The sequence below is a fragment of the Amphibalanus amphitrite genome, unplaced genomic scaffold (genome assembly GCF_019059575.1).
Source record: "Amphibalanus amphitrite isolate SeventyFive unplaced genomic scaffold, NRLGWU_Aamphi_draft 000112F_arrow, whole genome shotgun sequence".
NCBI lineage: Eukaryota > Metazoa > Arthropoda > Thecostraca > Balanomorpha > Balanidae > Amphibalanus > Amphibalanus amphitrite.
This window is the reverse complement of record NW_024881607.1, coordinates 782,786-806,647: the sequence shown is the minus strand read 5'-3', so window position 1 is coordinate 806,647 and position 23,862 is coordinate 782,786. Positions and strand designations below refer to the sequence as shown.

Below are 23,862 nucleotides of genomic sequence, written 5' to 3'. Positions count from 1 at the left end.
TTTTCCTGGACGGGTGTATTACCATGAATCCGATAGTTTCACAGGATGCACATTAACAAAATGGTGATGATACTGACAACACGGAATGAGCCCTAAGGTCCCCAGCCCAACAGCAGTCGACTGAGACTCGGTGCGCCGACCACCCAAGCGACGAGTAGCATTCAGCGGCAGGGCCGGCACTGCGCTGGCACTGCCGCCCGGTACCGGAGAGTCCCACTACTTCTCCGATGGCGCTCAGAGGCCGGCCGCCGGTTCCTCTGAGCCGCCGCCAGCTCGGCGGTATTCCGGAATCTGGGGAGCGGAGCTGTAACCGCCGGACCGAACCGCCGCGCGCCGCCCACTAGCTGATGAGGCCCAGGTAGTCGTCCATCAGTGTGCCGATGGCGAATATGTCGCTGGCGTCCACTCGCGTGCCGACGATTTTTAGCCGGATCTCGTCGTCTTGCTGGATCATGACCTCCTCGTCCTGGGTCTTGTAGCAGGGCGGGTTCGAGTTGGGGTCGAACACCATGTCGCTGGGGATCGAGTGGCGCGACACGAAACAGCTCAACGGGCCGATCTCCGTGAACAGGCCCACCTTGTTCACCTGCAGGCAGACGACACGGCCAGTGACTAGCACACACCGACATCGGCAAACCCACTCTAACACACACGGACATCGGCAAATCCAGTCTAACACACACGATCATCGGCAAATCCACTCCAACACACACGGAAATTGGCAAATCCAGTCTAACACACACGGACATCAGCCAGTACAGGGTGTCCCAAAGTTCATTCTCACCTTATATTTGCATGTAAAACAGAGTATATTGCGTTTTGATATGTTTATGACCCCTCAATGTGCTCCCCATTTAATGAGCAAACACATGAATGCATGCTGCGGCATGCCAACCGACATGTTTGGCTGCATAGCAGGCTTGAAGTTAGCCCGGACTGACTTGACATGCGCCGTGAGCTTCTCGAGGCTGGAACAGCGCTTCGCTTCGACGAGCCTCAATTTAAGTATAACCAGCAAATTTTTATGAAATTTAGATCCGATGAGTTGCCTGGCATGTGATCTTGCCACAACCGCTTGTCACAGTCTCCTTGCACCACTTATAAGCTTTGCTTGATCTGTGTACTGATGCACTGTCTTGCTTGAAGATGGGACTATGACCTCACGTATGCAATTTTCTCCTTCAAACTGACTGTTTCGACTGTTTTTAGTCCTCCATTAAGTCTTAAGCCCAAGTGATCGTGAGTTATGTACCCCGAAAGGATACTCTAAGGCAGCTGGTTATCAATCCTGAAAAGTCTGCTTACCAACTTTCTAACCCTTTGACCTTTTTGATGGCCACTCTGGCGCCACACAGTTTTGGCCACTTGGCTCACCCCTGAAGGCTGACTGGAGAGGACAAACTTGCAGTGATTGACTGCCGACAAATCATCGGCGTCACTTGCTGACTGTGCGTCCAGTTAGCGATGGACATTGGCTACAGACTGGATGGCCTCAATCACCTTCAATCGTCCCTAATGGCCCACGTGCTAATTAAATACCGAAGCGTACCCGTATCGGAGACCTCTATGTTGCGGGCGTTAGCCGTCTCTATAAGAAGTGGACTCTCTAGCAAAAAATATTTTGTCTAGAGAATTTAAGTTCTGTGGAGCATATTGTCAGTTGCCATGGCAACCCCATCAGCTCAGTTACGAAATGAATTCAGCGTACCTTTAAATACGAGAGCCTCTAAAAGAAAAATTCAGGTGAGAACGAACTTATGGGACAATCGGCCCCTCACACAGACGGACATCGGTAAACCGAGTCTCACACACACACGCACGCACGCACGCACTGAAATCAAATCCAGCCTAACACACACCGGCATGGGTAAATCCAAATCCAGTCTAACACACAACGACATAGGCAAATCCAGTCAACACACACAGACATCTGTAACTCCATTGACTCACGCACGGACTTTACGAGGGATGCCCGGAGTCGGACCAGAGTCAGAGTTGATTTTAACTGCTCTGAGTGAGAGCGGAGCCGGAGTCACCGAAATAACAGACTCCGCAGCCCTGAATAATACACCAGGCCATCGAAAAAAATAGCTGTGTAGTGTGTAGCTATTGGCACAGCTGGCAATTAAGTGAGTTGCTTATCAATGGAAATAGGTTTCAATGTCTGCAATGTCCGGCAGCGTAGAAGCCTGCCGTCCCATTCCATTACCTGTGTGACGACTGCATCGAGGACCTCGCCTTTGAACGGTCTGAACACAATGGCCTTGTACTTGACCGGGTAGACGACGAAGCCGCGGCCCGGCTGGATGCGGCCGGCGCCGATGTTGTCGATCGTCGTCACCGAGATGACAAAGCCGTACTTGCCCGTGCACGTGCCTTCCACCTGCGGAGCGCCGCGTCAGCGATCACACTGGTCTTTGGGGAAAGGGGCGAGGCGACCTCAGACACGGACTCTTCCCATTTATTGGATTTCAACAATTGCCTGATGTCGTTTGCATATCAAGCATGATATTGGATTACCCTGTCGAAGGTGTGCTAATACTTGCACACAAACTCTGGAACTCATCACAGGCGGCGGAACGGGGGGAGGGGGCACCGGGGCACCGTGCCCTCTCCCCTTGATTTTGCCATTTTAACATTAGCCCTACTGGCGTTGCATGGAAAGAATGGGACCAAAAGTCGGCAGTGTCCCCCCCCCCTTAAAATGAAGGTGTTCCGCCGCTACTGGAACTCATCCGACAGGCTTAGCAATTATCATTGGTCAATCAAGGGCGTCGCCGACGGGGGGAGGGGGTCGCAGGGGTCGCGAACCCCGCGGTCATGTCATGTCCTGGTCATGTCTCATGTCCTGACCGGAAAAGAACCTGCTGCATATGGATCGATCCATGTTGCTGAGCTGAACACACTCCAGGTGCTGTCATCGCTCTAAAGCGTCTCCATCAAAAGTTGTTATCGAAAATGTGTTAGAGACCTTTGATGACCTGATGACTGACCATTCGAGTCACCACTGGTCATTAGCTGCACCTTGTCTCTAAAATGAGCAGAGGTGCCATGGCTACAAAAGTATCTAGCGTTTTTAGCATATTCGTTCAAAGCAGAAGGCATTCGTGCATTTTCCCATATCTTATCATGATTGGTGAAGTCACATATTTGACCTGACTTCACTTCTCAGATGTAAAATCCCAGATTCATGAACTGTTGGCACTTATAATCCCATTCATTACACCAAATTTCAGACTTATAGGAGATACTCTATAGGAATGACAATATTGCAATTTTTAGATGCATTAAAACTGAACTTGACATAGCATTGTGACCTGAACTCAGGTGACCTGTGCTTGATTTTTATGCACGATGCAAAAGTGATGTACAATAAGATATAGGGGAGAGTGGGGTAATTTGGCCGTTTTTTAAGAAAACAATATAACTTAAAAATGACGACACATTTCTGCATTTTCTCAACGCTGGCAGGTGTCGCATTCATTTTACTTTACTGGACAGTGAATTTGAAATGATAGAGTAATTACTACATTGAAATTGTGACGTATTACAAAGGTCTGCAAGGCGGCCAAATTGCCCCACTAGCAGGGTTATTTGGCCGGGGGTGTGGGGCAATTTGGCCGGTGTTAGTTTGCGGTCGGGATTTTCTGTTATATCGCGAGTCAGCTTCAGATTCAGCAATGACGTGTGTCCTATGACGCATTTGCCGCTTTTTGGAGGTTGGCTCAGGGGTCACAGGGGTCAAAATAGCCAAATTAGCGGCTCTAGATGCGATCACAGTTTTTACGAATAACTTTTGAAGTAATCAAGCTAGGCCAAAACTTCGAGTACCATCGTAATTCTCTCGTCAGTCCGCATCGAAAGATATATGTGTTGACCTTGAGAAGTCAAGGTCAAATGTTGACCTCAGGTTACGTTGCATCAGGTCGCTTGACCTCAAGGTCACGTGATTTCAAGGTCATCATGCATATCATTCGATGCGCCTTGGCGAACTGAACAGAATGAGACCATTTGTGCGGCTGTACCATTTTTATGTAAGGATTTATTAGCAAAAAAGGTTTGGTAACCTTTGATGACGTCACATGCTCTTACAGTTGACCAATCGGAAGTAAGGCATCAAAGTAGTCAAAGTTTGTCATGAATCATGTCATTTATGGTACAATTGACCATGAAAACTCGGCCGTCCCAGCATAGTGACCATGAGCGCACCGGCCAAGTTGCCCCGCTAGTCCCGGCCAAATTACCCCATATTACCATTCTGAAAATTTTTGTCTATAAAGTCATCACGGCTTTACGGAATTAGATAAAATTGCCCTTGGAACCGCTGAACACCCCCAAGAATGGCGCTATAATGTCTGAAGTCGTTTTTAGCCCAAATACTACATGTTATACAACTTTGTAAACAGAAGTAAAAGTTACCATTTTCTAATGAAATTAACGTTTTATTAATTTTGAATAAAACTACGAGGGGCAAAGTTTTGACATTTGTCCTCCAGTTATGTCTACCCATGACAAATGAATAGAGACTAGAGTTATTTCACTCACTTGTATTATCCATCGTACAGGTGGGGGCGGCCAATTTACACCACCGGCCAAATTACCCCACTCTCCCCTACCGCTGCTTTCGTGGCGCTGCGCGCCGAGGTTTTTCTCAACACACGAAAAAACCGGGAGTGTGGCTAAAACACCCCTACTCATCAAGACGAAGACCGGAAACCCGACCCCCCCCCCCCCAACTCAAAAATCCGAGGCGACGCCCCTGTGGTCAATTTTGCATTAAAGCTCAATCGACACGTTCAAAAACCGCCTTACCTCTGAAAATAGTTTTTGTTTGACAGTCTCCAGCAGTTGTGGTCCGAAGTAGCGAGGATGCAAAAGAATCTCATGCTCCAGCGATATGTGAAAAAACATTGCAGCAGCTCCTGTAACAAATGCAGTTACTCTCAGTAATGTCGTTTTCTTTAACTTGGTTGGCACAAGTTCATTTATTCACGTTAAAGGTAGTGTGCCAGCTTTCCTGGACCGTATGGAGTTAATGGCCCAGATAAGGAGAACCGGATTTTTAGAACTTATCCATACCTTCAAAACTCATGGAAACGTCTTAAATTCTTCAAATTTTGAGTACCCCAGTGCGAAATTCGCCCCGACGGGTTGTCGGTCGTACCCCAACCACATTTCACACCACTATGAACAATAAATGCACACACTGAAATCGCTATTACCGATATGCTCATCCAATCAAGTTTCGATAAACCCGTTCATCATCATCTCCTGCGGTTTCGAACACGCCTGTTAGGTGGTGCGGTAGACCGCGCCCAAAGCCAGGGCCCCGGTAACGTGAGGTAGCCGAGTCGGGGCAGCGTGCGCTGACCCAAGCCGGGGCCGCGCGTCCTCCCGGTGTCTGTGATAGCCCGGGGCTGCCCGCGGGGATGCGGTAGACCGCGCCCAAAGCTGCGGCCCCGGCTTGGGTCAGCGCACGCTGCCCCGACTCGGCTACCTCACGTTACCGGGGCCCTGGCTTTGGGCGCGGCTTCTGCTCATACTTTGTGGTGCGGTGGTGGTGCGTCGGGCCGCGCGCTCTGACTTCGGTCAAGAAAAATGCGTCAGCTGATCATTGTCATTTCTGCCACTTGCGTGTGGTGAAATGGGGTCATAACTTAAGAGACGGCTTTTTCATATCAATTATTTTACATAAAATCATATTTCAAACCATAAATAATGTTCGACAGCCAAATAAAAGAAGTAATACCAATACAGGCTTACAGTTTAAGGCTCGACATTGTGTTGTCTACGATTAGACAGCTGATAACTCATTCCCGTACGTCGTAACTCTATAATGACCTTTGCTTGTTGTCACATGTGCGCCGCATTCGCGATTGTTGCCGACGCCTGTTTGCAGGTCAGCCCACTACAGTTGTTATACATATCAAAAAACCGATAAACTTTTAGGCGAAAAAGGCACTATTCCAGGCCCATTTTTGATTTTTTTGCGATATTAGGTAAAAACAGAAGCTTCTTATCCTAGGAAAAATAAAATGGGAAATCTTTCAAAGGTGGCACACTACCTTTAAATCCACATACATGCGGCTTTTCATTAACGCAATGTCAAGTGTTTAAAAAGAAAGGGGGTACGATGTCACAGTCACACCACATGTTCATCATCACAGTGAACAGGCACACTGTCAACGTCTTCACGTCTGAGTTTGGAGCAAGTGAAGTTTCACGTTTCACGATTGGCACGATAAGGGGCAGCATTTTTGCGTAGGTCGCATGCACCGATTTTTTAACGCACCGATTTCTTAGGCACCGCTACTATCTCAAAGGTATCGGTGCAGTAAGGGGGGGTCTCCATCTGTTCCAACTCCCAGTCGCGGCTGGGCTGAACAGTTTGAGAGGCACTGAAAGTACTGACCGATGCCTGTGGGACAGCTCCTGACCTCAAGCGCAGCTTTGTCAGTGCCATTATTGGAAAGCACGAAAGTCGATCTGTTGGCATGGAGCCTTGCCTCCAAGGCATTTGCGGATGGGGTAATAGGACACTAGCAGCCACGGCTGCCAGCCCCTTTAACCCTATTACTGGTGTGGGGGGGGGGGGGCGGCAAATCGGCCCCCACCTGTAGTTTTTTTTTTTTTGCTCTCGACGGAAAACCACTCTAGCTAGGGGCTTGAAATTTGGTGACTTTTCCTTGCCATTCATTGGGCACATTGTATCAAATTTTTGAGTTTCTAGCTTGCGCAGAGGCGTCTCCAGGACGAGTTTCTCGGGGGTAGTTTTGGCCCAGCTTTGACTGTTCCGACATTTGCCGCTAAGCAGCGACTTACTTAGGTTTGTAATGGTGAGCAGTGGCGCCCCCCGTCATATGTATGCACCTAAAGACTATGTAGTATGTGACGTCATTCTAAATGAAAATATTGGAATAGGCGGACCCAGGTACCTGAGAAAGGGCACCTCCGTGTACAATACATCTCAATGTACTGCCCACCATCTTAGCATGCCTGAATCCGCCTATGCTTAAAGGGACCCTCCCACCTTCAAAAAAGTTAGGTAATGAATTGGCATGAAAGTGATGTCGCTCGGTTTAGAAAGAGCAAAAACGAATATCTACCAAATTTCATCGAAAAATATTCACCGGTTTTCAAGATATTAGACTTTTACTTTTGTAGTTATAAATGGACAAGTATTGTATCGAGAGTACATGAACCTCCAGGCTCCACGAATCAAACTATTAAAACAGTTGTTAAAACAGAACTGTTTTAATAGTTTGATTCGTGGAGCCTGGAGGTTCATGTACTCTCGATACAATACTTTTACTTTTGTTTACTTTTTGGGATCTCCGCTGTTCCTGGCGACTTTATTTGAAAGTGCGGCATTTGTTGCGCGCAAAGCAGCATATCCCGGCAGTTGCTGGGGTATTTCGCCACCCACCGTTTGCTGGGGGGGGGGGGGGGCGTTAAACGCCCCCAGCCGATAACTCGAGAACCAATAGGCGCAGCGAAACGCACGAGGCGGCAAACGAAAGAGCGCGACGAGACGCCTCAGATGAGTACTTTAAAGTTGAATTTTGAGGTCACAGGTCGGGTCAAGGTCAGGTCAAACACCTGAAATCGGGCTTTCAGTAGCATGGACTTCAGGACTTCGCAATGGGCGCCTCTCGCCATAAACTCTGTCAAAACGGTGCACAATCCATCTTATAAGGCCTACAAGAGTGTCAGCTCCATGTAGGGGTCAGTCAAGCATAGGTCAGGGTCAAGGTCAGGTCAACCGGGTAGGCACATATCCCCGAAAATCAAAACTGATATTCGCAGCCTGTGACACATGTTTTATAGGTAATTTGGGGCGTAAAACACGATGGTGACATTCATTTGATCATATGAGTACGTGTTTGGCTCAAAAAGTTCAATTTAAGAAATTCATGTATCATGGTCGTGAAGTAGCCACGAAAAAATTGCCAAGATTCAGTTCAAGATTATGGAAAATGCGGAACGATAATCAATAATCGAAGATAGCCATTTGATTGACCATGGTATTGGCAGTCTAATGGCGTTTACGGCATGTCTGTATGTCTATTCTGTGATTTTATATGATTTTTGAACACATGCCGTTTTTGTCCGAAAACTCAGAAATCATGACGTCACTAAAACCTCGATATCTCATAAATTTTCCAACCGATTTTTTTGAAACTTTGTCACAATAAACTTCAATCAATTCCCTACAGGTACCCAAAATTTGGCGCGCCTGCGGCGCGCCGTTATTATGCTATGGCCCGGCGAAAAAAGTGGGGGCGTTTAACGCCCCCCCCCCCCCAGCAACTCGCGGGATATACCACCGCGTGCTACAACAGGCGCGGATCCAGGGGGCGGCGGGGGCGGCCGCCCCCCCCCCCCCCGACATCCAAAAAAGGCGCCCATAGCCCGCGGCAGAGAGGGCGCCCCGAGCAAAACAGAGGCGACACAACAAAGGTTGAGCAGAAATAGGGCGCCTCCAGCAGAAGTTGGGCTCACCAAGCAGGAGAGCGACGCCCAATTGCCCATTCCCAGCAGATCAGAGTCGCCCCAGAAGCAGATGGGCGCCCCAGCAGAAGAGGGGCGTCTTATTACAAGAATAAAAAGATGCCTTCTGTTCAAGAGGGGCACTCCTGGCAGGAGACGTGTCCCCCTGAAGAGGAGCGACGCCCCAGCAAAAGTAGAGAGGCGCCCCCATTCCAAGAAGAAAAGGGGCGCCCTAACAGCAGATAGGCGCCCCAACAAAAAAAAAAGAGAAGCCCCATAATAAAAATGGGTGCCACTGGCAGAAAAGGGGCGCCCCCGGCAGCGGAGGGGGCCCAGCAGGAGAAAGGAGCCTCCAGCAGGAGACGGGCGCCCCAGCGAAAGGGGGCGCCCCAGCAGAAGAGAGAACCCCCTGCAGAACCCCCTGCAGGAGAGGGGCGCCCCCAGCAGAAGAGGGGCGCCCCAGCAGAAGAGAGGCGCCACAACAAAAGTTGATCAGAGATGGAGAGCCTTCAGCAGAGGTTGGGCTCGCCAAGCAGGATAGGGGCGCCCCATTTACCGGGGTTACATGAGCGATCCGTTCCAAATACGCACTACGCTAATTCGCATCAGCTCCCCACAAACGTATCTACGGCACCGGTTACATGAGACTAATTCGTTTTATCTACGTCAAACGGATCTTGTTTGGCTCACCCGGGCTGACTCCTCGACGGCCGGTAATTCGCATCACAAACGGAATAGGATTAGCGTACAGTCATGGCGCAGTTGCGGCATTTACCGGGACGACTGAACTAATTTTAAATACTTATATCATTTGATAGGCTCAAAAACATTTAAAATTAACATGAAATCAAAAAATGAAAACAAAGTTTTCTTGTTTTAAGTCAGTGGGCACTGATTCGCCATGCAGCGACAGCAGGGTGGTCAGAAAAAAATTATCTATCAAAATATTTCATTCATTTTATTTCACATGCAAATACTATACCAAAATACCAACATTTTTTTGCTATTTTCTACGAGGCAGCCAAAAAAAAGCTTAGTATTTTGCATTTTGACGCTTCCAGTCAGCAAAGAATAGTTCTTGTGAAATACGGCCCGAATCGTGTGCCTCCGTTACATGAGCGATCCGTTCCAAATACGCACTACGCTAATTCGCATCAGCTCCCCAAGAACGCATTCAGTGCACCGACTACATGAGCAAATTCGTATCAGTGACGTCAAACGGATCCAGTTTGGCTCTCGGCCTGACGGAAGGTAATGCGCACTACAAACGGAATCGGGAATAGCATACAAATGTGGCGCACTTCCGTAGCAATAGAGGTGACTGAATTAAAAACTTAATATCTTATGTCTTTTTGCATTTAATCTGCTCAAAACATTCTCAATTAACTTAACAAAAAAAAGTTAAACATAAAGTTGTCTTGCTTTGACTCATTGAGCACTTGCCTCTCTTGATTCGTCTGTAGTGCTGTCAGAAAAATGTTTCAACTGAAAGTAGGGGAAGCGGGGGTAACACCGCCACTGTGGGAAACACCGCCACCCCATCTGGCGGCGAAAGTATGAAATGTGAAGTGTAAAAATCCGTTATTTCCTATTAACCGCACGAAGGTAAGCGTCTTCTGATTTGTGTTCCGGTGTTTCAGTGTAATCGAAGCCCAATGTGGGCATTTAAAGAAAAATGCACATTCTCTTATAAAAATTCGATGAGTTGGGAGCACTTTTGAATGTCCTTAAGTAGAGACTCATTTTGATTTACTTGATTAAATCGAAAAATAACTGATCGGCTTTGTCCAGTAAGATAGGTTTGCTTGAACCGTGTAGTACATTCTTGCCGCTGGCGATTTTTGCTTGTGATCACTTATTGGGGAACACCGCCACCCCGTGGCGGTGTTACCCCAATTGAGGTTGCGGTGTTTCCTGTTTGTAGCGTGATAAGTGATGAAACTCCAAAGAGACGCTTTATTTATGTTCGTAGATGTTCCTAAGTCGGGAAAAAGCAGCTTATTTGATTTTTTTACTTTATATTTTTCATGCATCCCGACCAAGCACTTGCCAGCTGTATAAAACTGGCAAACAGCTGATGAACCTATACCTATTAAGGTGTCCATTACCGATTATTTGCGAAAATTACCACTTACGGACAGGAAACTCATCGCACGCGATCTTTGAATAATTTAAAGCTTTCGTAGGAATGGGTTGGGTTAACATCAACACCGGTGGCGGGGTTACCCACACAATTTGTAGGCAGCAAATATGCAAGGTATTTTTAAAAGTCGTGATACATGAAAACCTTTTAGGAGCATGCAAAATAAGTACCTAAAACACGTGAGAAAATGTTTAAATATTGTAACCAAGACAATAACTACCAAGAGACTTCACACATATTCTCTCATTATGGCGAAAAGCTTAGGGGGGCGGTGTTACCCCGCTTCCCCTACTTTGATATTTTCTTTTTGGTTTTCACTATATTCATTTTTGAAAACTTGACAAAATACCGACATATTTTTTAATTATTATTTCAAAAGAAGCAAATGAAAAAATACCTATTATTTTGCATTTTAATGTTTCTTTTTGGAAAGAAATAGTTCCTGTAATACGTATCTTGGTCCTATTCGCTTCTAAGCCTCTTTCCCTGCGGATTTTGTTCGGACCGCCGATTCGTATTAGCAGGTGGATACATGAGTCGGTAGTACGCTCCTGATTCGCATTAGCGGTGAATCCGATCGTGATACGTATTTGCTTTGCTCATGTAACCGCGGATCGGATCGCCGATTCGTACTAGCAGGTGGCTACATGAGTCGGTAATGCGTTCCTAATTCGAATTAGCGGCTAAATACGTATTTACTGTGCTCATGTAACCCCGATAATTGACAATTTCTGGCAGAAGAGAGACGCCCCAGCAGTAGATGGGCGCCCCAGCAGACAGCAGCTGTTGGGCGCCCCCGGTAGAAGAGGGGCGCCTCATTACAAGAAGAAAAGGAGTATATTCTGCACAAGAGGGCGCCCCTGAGGCAGCGGAAGGGCAACCCCAGCAGAGGGGCTGTGCCCCAGTAAAAGGAGAGTGGTGCCCCGCTCCGAGCAGAAGAGGGGCGCCCAAGCAAAAAGAGGAGCCCCATAAGAAGAAAAGGGGTGCCTCTGGCAGGAGAGAGACGTCCCCCGCAGTGGAAGGGCGCCCCCAGAAGAGGCGTCTCTAGCAAAAGATAAGTGCCCCTGCAGGAGAGGGGCACCCCAGCAAAAGTTGGGCAGAAATGGGGCGCCCCCAGCAGAATTTGGGGTCGCCGAACAGGAAAGGGCCGCCCCATTCACAGTAGAAAAAGGGACTCCCCAGCAGCAAAGGCGTGCCCTAACAGAAAAGGTGCACTCCCAGTAGAAGCGGGACGCATCAAGAAGAAGAGGGGGCACTTCTTGCAAAAAATGGGCGTCCCAGATAAATGGGCCGCCTACAGCAAATTGGTCGTTCTTAGAAGAAATGAGGCGACTTCAGCAAAGTGAGCCTCCCCATGACGGATTGGGCGATCCAAGCAGAGGTTGGGCGCCCCCGGGAGAAGTGAGGCATACCAGCATAGGTGAGACGCTTCCAGAAAAGAGGGACATCACCGGGAGAAGAAGGACGCACCAGCAAATGGAGGCCACCTTTTTGCTGATCTCTTTTGCTAACGAAGCGGCGCCAATCTACGACATTTAACCCGCGCCGTGCTAGTGGTCTAAGTTTTCCGTGCCGTGCTGGGGGGGTCACCCCCCCCTCGTCTAACTCGGCTCTTGGGCCGCGTAGCGACACGCGGTAAGCGGCATTCGAAAGATCGTCCAAAAACAAGACGAAAACAACGTCATTTTTTAGGTCAGGTGAAAGGTCAGGTCACCATAGGTTGCATCAAAAGTAAAATGTTGCCTATTTCAACATTTTTTTTCGAAACACCGGCACATACCTAACTCGGAAACCAATACAGCTATAGGGCAGCGGAAAAGCGCATTCGATAGCCCTTTCAAAGGTGTTTCCGTAACCTGTCCTCAGATATGACGCAAGGTTAACGGTTTAGTCTTCGGAGGGCAAAAACTCTAAAAAATAGCCGTTTTACGAATTCACAATGTCTTCCTGTAATAACTTTTGACTCAAGAGAGTCACGACGTTACCTTTGCCAGCATCACGTTTATGTTCGAGACGCGTCGAATGAACAATATGATGACTTTTAAAGGCAATTTTGAGAATTTGACCTCATGTCAAAGTCATGACCTGACCGGGAAAGATCATATTGCATATCAGTCGATCCGTATCGTCGAGCTGAACACAACTGAGTTTTTATCGCTCTAGCATGTATCTATCAAAAGTTATTTACAAAAAACAGCTGTGAACCTTTCATGACCTGGGAAAACCTCTGGAACATAACTAATGAGTGGTCACAGGTGCAATGTTCTTATTAAAGGAAAAGGGCCACCTTCGTGAAATATGAAGATATCGTTGTTTTTCATTTTGACATTATTATTTTTCATTTTCTTCTTAAAACTGGTGCCAGAAGTGCACAATTCGCTAAAAAGTATTTAAAACTATTTAACATATTGGTACTATGCTGATACTCTCTACGGCACCTACTGTATGATGGCATAGCGATGACGTCACACTCAAGCCAATCAGCGTTCAGAAGACAGACTCGTCGGATTGTGTCAGATAAGCTGATTGGTTAAAGCTGAGCTGGTTGGAGCTGATTGGTAAAAAACCAAAGCCTCGCCGCGGGTGGCTGTATTGTCGGATAAGAACGCATTCCTGGGATAAGGACGCATTCCTGGCGTATTTTCTTTTAAAATTGCCGATAACTACGAATGGAGGCCGAAATCGGCCGTAAGGAGGTAGACAGATAGGTTTTCGGACACGGGCTACAAGATGGCTATCTCAGTTTCAATCCCCATGTTAAAGGTGGCCCTTTTCCTTTAAGTATGTTAATTTTATCTGTATCCCAATGCTTGAGATTGTCTAGAATGGCGCTCGTCCAAAAGAGATGCCTTTCAATTTTCTCCCATAGACTTACCTATATATAATAGAGGTCGCAAAGCTGACCTGACCTTAGGTCACATATCAAAATTCCGAGATATACATCTCATGAATATTGTTGCTTTCATCAACTGCTGAAAGTTTCAAAGCGATCGTTCAGTCGGTATAGCAATGGTGAGCATTTGAACTTTTTCTAAGGTTAGGTCACGTGGAATAACCTGGTGACCTGACCTTGCATCACCCGGGTCTCACATTTTTACAACATGTGCAGAAAAGATATATGATAACTGATAATGTATACTGACTGCGCGCAGCCGTTTTAAAGATATTTGCCAAAACCCTAGGGGGGACGTGACAACGCCCCCCCCCTCACGGCGTGGGTTTTAAACTCTCGATTTTGACGACGGTTTGGCGCCCCCGGATTGCCAGGTCGCCACTATTTCAACTTGCCGCCCCCCTCCCGAAAATTCCTGGATCCGCCCCTGTGCTACAAAACGTTTAAGTCAAACATTAAAAAATCGTTAGATATCTGCACTGACGTCACACATTCAGAGGGGTATTCCTATGCATTAGCCCCTCTGAATAAAAATGCTGCAATTTTGAAATTCAATATTTCCGATTTAAGGCATTTCTCGATGTTGTAAGTGCCGAAACCGGTAATTGTGAGCCAGGGACCACATTTTGGCTACCTCAACTCAAATCTAATGTTAAGGTGGGAGGGTCCCTTTAACGAAAACGTGTATTTTGTGCTCACGTTGCATGTTTTACATGATATATGACATATCACGTCATAAGACACATGACATACCATGACAAAAACTCAAAACATCATCCCAAGTTAGGTTACCTGAATCCGCCTATGTTTTTTAAAATATCCAAAATGCCGGAACATATATGATAGACCAGTTCATGAAGTTCGACCCTAAAGTACTGACCGATGCCTGTCAGTACTTTCGACCCCTGAAGTTTTATCAAAATCTGTCAAAAAATAAAGAAGTCATAGCATTTTTAGTGATAACCCTCGCCGGCTGAGGGGGGGGGGGCGGGTGCCGCCCCCCATAGGGTTTTTTTCGCGATAGCTCCGAACACGCTGGCGATGGAGAGCTGAAACTTGGCATACCTGACCTTTGATTCAAGCCGGATCTTTTGACACCAACCGCATTTTTGAGTCAGGTCAGGTCACTGACCTATGACGTCATAAGTGAACCTCTGCACGGTCTTCCGATGTCGCAACTTCGCAACGCCCTCACTGCCAGAGGGGATGTCACAGGGAAATGAAATTTGCAGGATCTAGTATCCATTATGGGTCTCACAACTTGCATATCTCGGATTTTTCCTAAAGGTCATATGAGGTCAGGTCATTTTCGTGACCTCACCATTATAAGTCAATGGGGAAAATGAAAACTGCTATTCTGGCGCCGGGAACGATCTCCAACTATCTCAAGCACACAGAATCGTGATTTGATGCACTCCTTGCAAGGTTAGATGCGTCACTTTTGCAATGTTGACATAGCGTGACGTCATTTATGACGTCATCAAGGTCATATTAGTTTTTCGTCAATAACTCCCGATAAAAATGAGCTAGCGAGTCGGGAAAGCCACCCATGGACTCAGGAAGACCTGCCGAATCGAATGATATGCGACATGACCTCTTTCGACCAACTTGTGACCTGGGGGTGCTGACCTGACCTTGACCTGAGGTCAACACCCTAAGTTGACCTGACCCAAACAAAAAGTATATCATTCGACGCGCCTGAGCGAGGCAAACACGAAACTGCCAAAATCGCGGCTCTGCGGCCGTTTTTTTTGCGAAGTTATTCACCAAAAACTGAACCGTACCTTGGGGCACTTGACCTGACCGAGGTCACCGGCTGACCTAGCCCTAGGACCTTAAAATCGGGTACCAATCTCTGCGTCTCGTAACGGCGTACACGCTCGTTTTTCCGCGACGCGCTAGCTCCATCAGGGGCGAAACGGCGAGGGGGGTCGTACCAGCCCCCCCCCCCCCTCGGCCGGCGCGTATGTAGAAAACCAATAGGTCCGGCGAGGGTTAAGGTGTAAAACGCGATTTTTTTCGAAAATTGTTGCTTCCACGACCTCGTTTCATAAAAGTAATTACTTACGGCGTTCCGTCAATTATGCCAGATTTGGCGTATTTGATGCCAATTCGGTTTCATAAAGCCGGAGACCGGAGTAATTCACGCCATCGAAATTACGGAGCTTCATTTACGGCAAATGCTCGATTCCGGACCAATTGATGCCATTTGGGTTTCATAAAACTACGTAATTAGCGCCAAATATTTTATCAAGCTCTTGATATCAGTGGTGTAAACTACGCACAAATATGTTGCGTGATTTTGAATTAATGTGAAGATTCGAAGCTAATTTTTAATATATTTTATAATGTTGAGCCCGGTGAGGAAGAAAGAACAGCCCAAATGAGAAAAACAAACTGCAAATCTTCTGTAGGGGAAAGCGGGGCCAGTTGAACCACTGTTTATATATTGACATGCACAGCGAGATCCAGTTGTCATTTCGAAAAATGCACAATGCAATGAAAAAATATGCTCTTTTGGCTTTATTTTAACCCTCGCCCGTAAACGGTGTTTTGCCACCTTCGCCCATGCAGGGGGGGGGGGGGGTTGATGCGACCCCCCCTGGCGTTTGAAAACGGAGCGTCGTAGAGCTTAGCGGAAAAGACCAACGGATTGCTCTCAACGATATCTCGCGATTGGTGGTATATTTTTTGGTCCTAGGTCAACATTTGACCTACTTATGACCGGTCAAAGGTCAAATTTTCGGAAAAATCTAACTTGTCATATTTCCGCGCCGATTGCGGCAAAACGGTAGGAGATATCGACTTGAAACCTTCACTATCGTGATCCTTGATCAATTCTCTATCGTTTGGTGTGTATTTCGATGTCATAACTCTAAAAATGATGTGTTGGGAGCATCGGAAGTCTGCAAGGTCTTTTGGGCATTGGGTCACGTCAGGCGTGTGACGTCACTGACCTGACCCTGGGCCTGACCCAAAATGAACTACAAGAAACAACCGACGATGCCTGAAATGGATAGCAAATTCGAATTCAGGGCATCAAAATACCCCGAAAAGGCATACAAGTGCAAGAAGTCATTACAGGTCAACCGAGGTCACTGACCTTACCTTGACCTTTAGTAACCTTCAAAATGTCAACGGACATTGTGCCAATGTCAAATCAGCCAGTTGTGATTCTAAAACAGTCCATCAGTGTGTCAGGTCAGTCGGCATTAATACCAATGTGAAGCAATCTCCAATTTAGCGTAAATCTGGCCGGAGGGTGTTCCCTTTATGACGTCATAACTCCGTGACCTGACATGACCTTGACAAAAAAAATTCGGTATTTCTCCACAGTTTTGGTTGGTATTTGGTTTGGTATCGGTATTCCGATTTTCCGTAACTGACATCACTACAGCCTATACTGGTAAGAGAGCCTGGTGGTCGTCTTTGCTCTTTGAGAAGTTATTTTACTATCTTGACGGTCGGCATTTCATACTGACCACAGACAACAGCGCTCTCGGATACCTGCTCCAGGCCACAACGGAACCCAAATGATGCTCCTCACGACTTGTGAGGGGTGCATTGAGGCTGCTCGTGCTCGATTCCGAGTTCGAGGTGCGGTATCGTCCGGAGCCCGAAATACCGCACGTGGATGGTTTGTCTTGGAGGGCAATGAAAGAAGGGCAAAACTAAAAAGTGACCATGGTCATCGAGCTCGACTCGTACACTCGATCGGCTTGTACCGTCATTGAGATGGGAATCAAACCGCTGAGTGCGAGGAGCTGCGAGCAGAGCAGCTCAAGGATGAGCAGTTGGAGCCGATTGTACCATTTAATACATACTTATGTGTCACATACATAGGCAGAAGGATGTGGGCACGCGTTTCATGGTCGAAGAATATGCCTACTACCGCGTAACTTCTTCGTTTTTTCCCCAACTAAATATTAATTATTCTCTCTCGTTTTTTAATTACAGTGGCCGAAATCCAACGAGGAACGCAGATTTGGGGGTAGGTGGGTATTAGCGACCAGACTCAAGCAAAGGTTTGTGGCAAATAATTGCCTGTGAAAAGTGGAACATCATTCTGTAGTCGACTATACATATGGACCAGATTTTAAGAAAATCTATTGGGGTCCCCTTACATCCCAAACAACTTTGAATGCATCTAGCGGCCAAAGTGTACCTACTTTGTGGCGTAAAACAGGGCCCTGTTTATGAACCGTGCGGTCGCCGCGGTCAGCCGGGCTGTTACGTCACGAAAAGGGACGGGGCTCATGAAGTAGGTATGGCGCGACCCCCAGCGGGCACGATTTGGTAGCCGAGGTCTGTGACGTCAGCCGGGCGTGAAGTTTTCCTTTCACCATAGGCTTTACACAAAAACTGGCCGAAGTTCATGCCAGGATAGCCCGGCCTTGAAAGTGCAAAAATGATTAAATTTCGCCCTTATTAGATTCAGTGCTTCATTTTATAACTAAAAACGTCCGTTATTAGGCCTCAATGAAGGTACAAAATACTCAAAATCGAAGTTCAAGAAGATGCTGTCCGAGCACAATCTGGTAACATCGCGTGACTTCTTTTCAGCAGTTTATATATAATTCCAGGATATATTTACACGATTGCTGCCTAAAACATCATAAATAATAAACTTGTAACATTTATTACTTCGGTTTAAGTCATATCATTGCAAAACGCAAAGTTTATCATGGCAGTCACGTGACCAAAGGTATAGGGGGGGGGGTTTAGACAAGCACTCAAAGGATTTCAATTTTTAAATTAAATTACATTACCTGTGAATCAAAAAATTGATAAGCCAACTGAGTGCAGAATCAATATTTTGAACATCTGTTCAAAGTGAATCAATTTCTTTATTGCCTTTCATTACTTTTGTCAGTCACTAGTCAGATTGCTCTAATTAGAGCAATGTTGTTGCATTCATTTGACAGTTTTAACATTTTCAGGTTAACTCTTTCTTGAAACATCAAACACCCACATATATTCAGATAATTGGTGATTTAGAAAGGAGAGGGTCTGCAATTATTCATGCCAAATATCCTCATGAAGAATCAATTTTTAATGCCTTCATTTTTTATTTATTTCAGAGGCAGTCTGCCTAACTGACGGTGAAATCTTCCTTTTGCACCCTAGGCTCAAAATTGAAGTAAAACCACACCAAATCATCAAAAACCATATATCAACCCAGACAATGTTTGCATTTTGCAGTTTGCACAATCATATAATACTAAAAAAAAATCAGATGCACTTCAAGCAAAAATAACAAAACCTTATCTGCCCTGACCTAACTTGACTTGTAACATAGCCTTACCAGAGGGCTGTTCGGGTTCCTGCAGCATAAATCTGTGCTGCGTGCCTCATACTTGGGTGACGTCAGCCTCCTGGCTCCGCCCACTCTCCTGCAGCATGCCGCTAAACTAACGATAAAACTTGCGGTAAGAAATATTGGATGATAAACTTACATCCGTGCCACTTTTGTCTCCTGTAGCACCAAATTTCCAGCTGCAGGAAAGAGAAGTACCTATGCTTTAGTGGGTGGCATCACACAGGCGATGACGCAGTGGTGTGGGCGGGACTAATGGGTGACATAGCCCTCACTACGCATGCGTGCTGCCAGGGGCGTCGCCGACGGGGGGGTCGGGGGGGTCGCGACCCCCCCACTCGTCAGAACCGGGGGGGTCGACCCCCCCACTTTTGGCGATGCTGAGTATGCTTTTTTTTAGCTATCATGTCAGGGAAGTTGGCGTCAGCAACATCAACAAATACAACGTCAGATTCAGAATCGCTTCAAGAGCTCCCTAGTCCCTATTGCTTATAGGTCAATAAGCTGTGGGCTAGAACATCAGCATGACAATATGATTTTAGTCCCTTTCTATCCCTCAAATGAGCGAGCGCGTCAAAACTGACCCAAACGTTCGTCTGATTGTCAAAATAATGGTTGCAGTCGATTCGTCGGATGACGTATCAGTAACTACGAGGTACCTGGCTAGCCTCAGCCCTGCTACCCTCGGACCTGCCTGCATAGGGGAAATGGGGTCAGATGGTGGATCCCTCTGGTGCTTTCCTAATAAGACGCGCAAAAAGGAGTATATTGCAACGAAACTTCCAGTGACCTCGAGTTAACCCTCGCCCGTATAGGGGGGGGGTCGAACGGACCCCCCCATGGTTTTTCGCGAATAACTCGCGTAAAAAGCGGCCGATCGCGGCGAAACTTTCAGTACCCTCGCGTTCATCAATTTCACACCTACCCTGAAAATCTCATGACTGATGACCCTGACCCAAATGACCTTTGACCTGTGACCTACTTTTCGAGACCATGTTTGGCTGGAATCGCGATTCGGCGTATGCCGGCTCGCATTAGCCGCGCGTTTGCAGTCTTTTCGTGGTTTCAAGCGTTCAAACATGTGATATGATGTTGTCCCCATGCATAAGGGTGGGTGTCAAGGTCACCTGAAGGTCAGGTCAGGTCATTGACCTTTGATGACCTCGGTTCACTTTTTCGAGTTTTACATGTTACCAGGCCAGTTTTGGGAGCTGAATTCGAATTTAGCAACCATATGAATATTTACGAAGTAGTTTTGGTGCCTTCGTAACATGTTACGAAGCTGTCAGAGGCGGTTGCCACCTACTACGAATACCCTTACTGGTTGACCTGACCTGACCTGACCCAACCTGGCCTAAATACATGAAGACATCATCTGTGATCAAAACTAACATGATATTCGTGATCAGCACCCCGAAAAACCCCATAGCAGCCACACTTTACGACGTTCTAACAGGTCCCGATTTTCCCGCCTTTGGGACCTAGGACCTTAAAATTGGGTATCATCGGCTTCCTCTCGTCACGGGCAACACGCTCGTTTTTTTCCGCGAAGCTCTAGCTCGATCAGGGGCGAAACGGCAAGGGGGTTTCCAACGGACCGCCCCCCCCCCCCCTTATACGTTCGCGGCTGAAAAACACCAATACGGGCGAGGGTTAATGAATTTTACACCTATTCTAAAAAAAAATTGGCCCTGATTCGAATATGGATGACCTTGGTTAACTTTTTTTGAGTTTTATTTGCTTCCACTTACAAGTGTGGTTTTTGGGGCTGATTTCGAGTTTAGCGCCCGTTTGAACCGTTTGAAGTAGTTTTGATAAATGATGGTTATGAACATGTTACGAAGCTATCGTTGGTGGTTGTCAGTCACCCACTCTAGATGGCCGGCAGGAAGCCTGCTGGTCGACCTGACCTGACCCGACCCGATCTACCCAAAATGCATGGAGTCATCATCTTTGTTCAAGACTAACATCGAACTCGTACTCGGGACCCCGATAACAGCTACGGCTCACTAAGTTCTAGCAGGCGGCCAGATTTTTCCTACTTTTGGGCGTTGACCAAGATGACCCGGCCAAGACCTTGAAATTGGGCATCATCGGCTTTCTCTCATCACGGGCAGCATTTTCGCTCTTCCGCGAAACTCTACCTCGATCAGGGGCCGAAAGCATGCCTTATGCGTTACGTTGGTAAACGTTTTACCTTAGCGACCGCCGACCCGCAAAATACGAATAAGAGCTACAGCAACACAGAAAGCGTATTCGACAGCTTTTTAAAGCTCTTTCGCCAACTTCGCCTCAAATATGACTTCGGGTCTATGGCTTGTGTACCATAGAGTCCAAACAGCTAAACGGACGGATTTTGCCGAAACATTTGTTCTGTAACAACCTATGATTCAGTGAATGTGTATGATATTCATGTTATCACCATCGTTTTTGTTTCGTCGAAACACTCGCATGGCTTACAATTTGAACTTAAAAACTTGAATAGAAAACTTGACATCAGGTAAAGGTCATGACCTGACCGGAAAAGAACCTGCTGCATATGGATCGATCTGTGTTACTGAGCTGAACACACTCCAGGTGCTGTCATCGCTCTACAACGTCTCCATCAAAAGTTGTTGTCGAAAATGTGTTAGAGACCTTTGATGACCTAATGACTGACCATTTCAGTCACCACTGGTCATCAGCTGCACCTTATCTCTAAAATGAACAAGGTGCCATGGCTACAAAAGTATCTAGCGTTTTAGCATATTCTTTCAAAGCAGAGGGCATCGTGCTTTTTCCCATATCTTATAATGATTGGTGAGGTCACACACCTATTTGACCTGACTTCGCTTCTCAGATGTAAAATCCCAGATTCATGAACTGTTGGCACTTTTAATCCCAATCATTACACCAAATTTCAGACTTATAGGAGTCAGGAGATAATCTATAGGAAAGACAAGATTGCAGTTTTAAGAGGCATTAAAACTGAACTTGACATGACATTGTGACCTGACCTCAGGTGAACTCTGCTTGACTTTTATGCACGATGCAAAATTTATGTACAATAAGATATACTGCTGCTTTCGCGGCGCTGTGCGCCGAGGTTTTTCTCCGGGCACACGAAAAAAAAAACGGGAGTGTGGCTAAAAACACCCCTACCCATCAAGACGAAGACCGGAAACCCGACCCCCCCACTCAAAAATCCGTGGCGACGCCCCTGCGTGCTGCAGCACATTTCATTTTGGCTGCACAGCCGAACAGCCCTCACACAGCACACTTAGACTCAACATTGTGGTTCAGCTAAATCAGCATTACTGATGTTTTGTGTAAAAAGTATCATAAGTATCTGTGTGTGATCACACTTTTCAACCTTAGGATATGTTCTTTCTTTTCATGCTCCTGTTTTATGAATTTCATCAGTTTTTAAAGGGTGCCTAAAGGCGAAATCAGCTGGAAGAGTGTTTCATAGAGGAACTGGTATTAGTAGAGCAGACGTCACACGAAGGTTTTCCAACCAAGAAAAGGCGCTAGGTATGCCTGAAGGTAGGCAGGCTGAAAAAACGTGGCAGGTTTCAACGAGATCTTGTCGGGGCAGCTCTCACAATCAGGGGCAGAAATCGGGGCAGGATTGAGAAATCTTGGGGCAGAGATGAGAAAAAGATGGGAAATGGGCTGCCCCTGGGACCATTATACCATTTGGGAACCAGAATTGGGCTGCACCTCGTCTCTCAGCACCCTGATTCCGGGCAGAATTTTGTCTGCCCCGAAAATCTCGTCGAGCTCCCTGCCACCTTTTGCAGACTGGGAGGTAGGTACTTCTTTCTAACAAAACCTAAACAAACCTAACCTAACCTGACCTAACCTAACCTACAAACCTTCAACCTAAAAACCTACCCTACAACCTACAAACCTACAGCGCTTCTCCTTGGTTGGAAAACCTTGGTGTGACGTCTGCTCTACTAATGCCGAGGAACTTGCCTGATGTCAATGTGCAGAAAAAACGCTGAACCCAAGGCGCTGAACGTGTCCGTCCTCAGATTTCTGTGCAATAGACTTGGGTCCTGACTTCCTCTAGTCCTGAGGTACAATCTTGGGCAAGGCTATATAAATTTTGGGTACAATTGCTATTACAGTGCCTTATAGGACTAAAAACGGTTCAATCAAATCTGTGTGAAAGGCAATGTCAAAAGCGACCAAATAACAGCAGAAACACTGCGTGTTGATCACAGGACTCTATTATAATCAAGGCCATAGAAACCAAGGCCATAGAAACTAAGGCCATATAAGTTAGAACTGGTTAGAACATACGGCCTTGATCAAGGCTATAGCCACGGTGACTATAAATGGCAATAGGAATGCCCTTTATACCGGCTATAGAACGATTATAATGGTTTGATGGATAGGGCCTTGGTTTTATCAAGGGTTTGATGGTGTTGATCGAAATTCTCAAGCTGCCGGACCCTTTTTGTCGACAGACATTGCGCTGTTGATAGATGCAGTGGCGCAGCCTATTTGGCTGCAATATTTTAGGTTATAAATATTTGGCATATGTTATTCTAAATGGTGGGTAATATTAAACGGGGGACCATCAAAGCGTCCAAAACCGCAGCATCCAAAGTACGCAACATCCAAAACCGCAGCGTCCAATGTACGCAACGTCCAAAATACGTCCAAAATCGGGTATATAGGGAGCATTCACAACGTCCAAAACCGAAACATCCAAAACCGCAACATCCAAAACGTATCATCCAAAAACGCAACATCCAAGGACGCATCATCCAAAGTACGCAACATCCAAAGTACGCAACATCCAAAGTACGCAACATCCAAAACCGTTAGGTTAGGTTAGGTTAGGCTAGGTTAGGTTAGGTTAGGTTTTCTTATCCCCGGTAGGCATAAATCAGTAGGTTAGGTTAGGTTAGGTTAGGTTAGGTTAGGTTAGGTTAGGTTAGGTTAGGTTAGGTTAGGTTGGGTTTCCTTATCCCCGGTAGGCAAAAATCAGTAGGTTAGGTTAGGTTAGGTTAGGTTGGGTTAGGG

At 46.6% G+C, this 23,862-nt stretch overlaps 1 protein-coding gene across 4 annotated transcripts; it reads right to left on the bottom strand.

Moving 5' to 3' along the window:
- Positions 1-23,269, bottom strand: LOC122381045 (DNA-directed RNA polymerase II subunit RPB7). 4 transcript variants are annotated; one of them, XM_043364749.1, is made up of 5 exons: positions 23,194-23,269; positions 22,804-22,991; positions 4,813-4,922; positions 2,210-2,383; positions 1-586 (listed from the first exon to the last, which is right to left on the bottom strand). In XM_043364749.1, the coding sequence occupies exons 3-5, from the start codon at positions 4,909-4,911 to the stop codon at positions 341-343; spliced, it is 519 nt and encodes a 172-aa protein (XP_043220684.1). In that variant the 5' UTR covers positions 4,912-4,922; positions 22,804-22,991; positions 23,194-23,269; the 3' UTR covers positions 1-340. The 4 variants fall into 4 exon arrangements, with proteins under 4 accessions (XP_043220684.1, XP_043220685.1, XP_043220686.1 ...); XM_043364750.1 differs by having other exon boundaries at positions 22,804-23,268; XM_043364751.1 differs by lacking the exons at positions 22,804-22,991; positions 23,194-23,269 and adding an exon at positions 18,983-19,001.
- Between the last annotated feature and the right edge of the window lie 593 nt (positions 23,270-23,862).

Coding starts and splice junctions, on each gene's coding strand:
- LOC122381045 (XM_043364748.1), bottom strand. CDS start 18,859: ATGCTGCAGGAACCCGAACAGCCCTCTG. Junction 4,923..18,831: donor GGAACCCGAACAGCCCTCTG/GTAAGGCTATGT, acceptor CATTTGTTACAG/GAGCTGCTGCAATGTTTTTT. Junction 2,384..4,812: donor AACAAAAACTATTTTCAGAG/GTAAGGCGGTTT, acceptor GGCGCTCCGCAG/GTGGAAGGCACGTGCACGGG.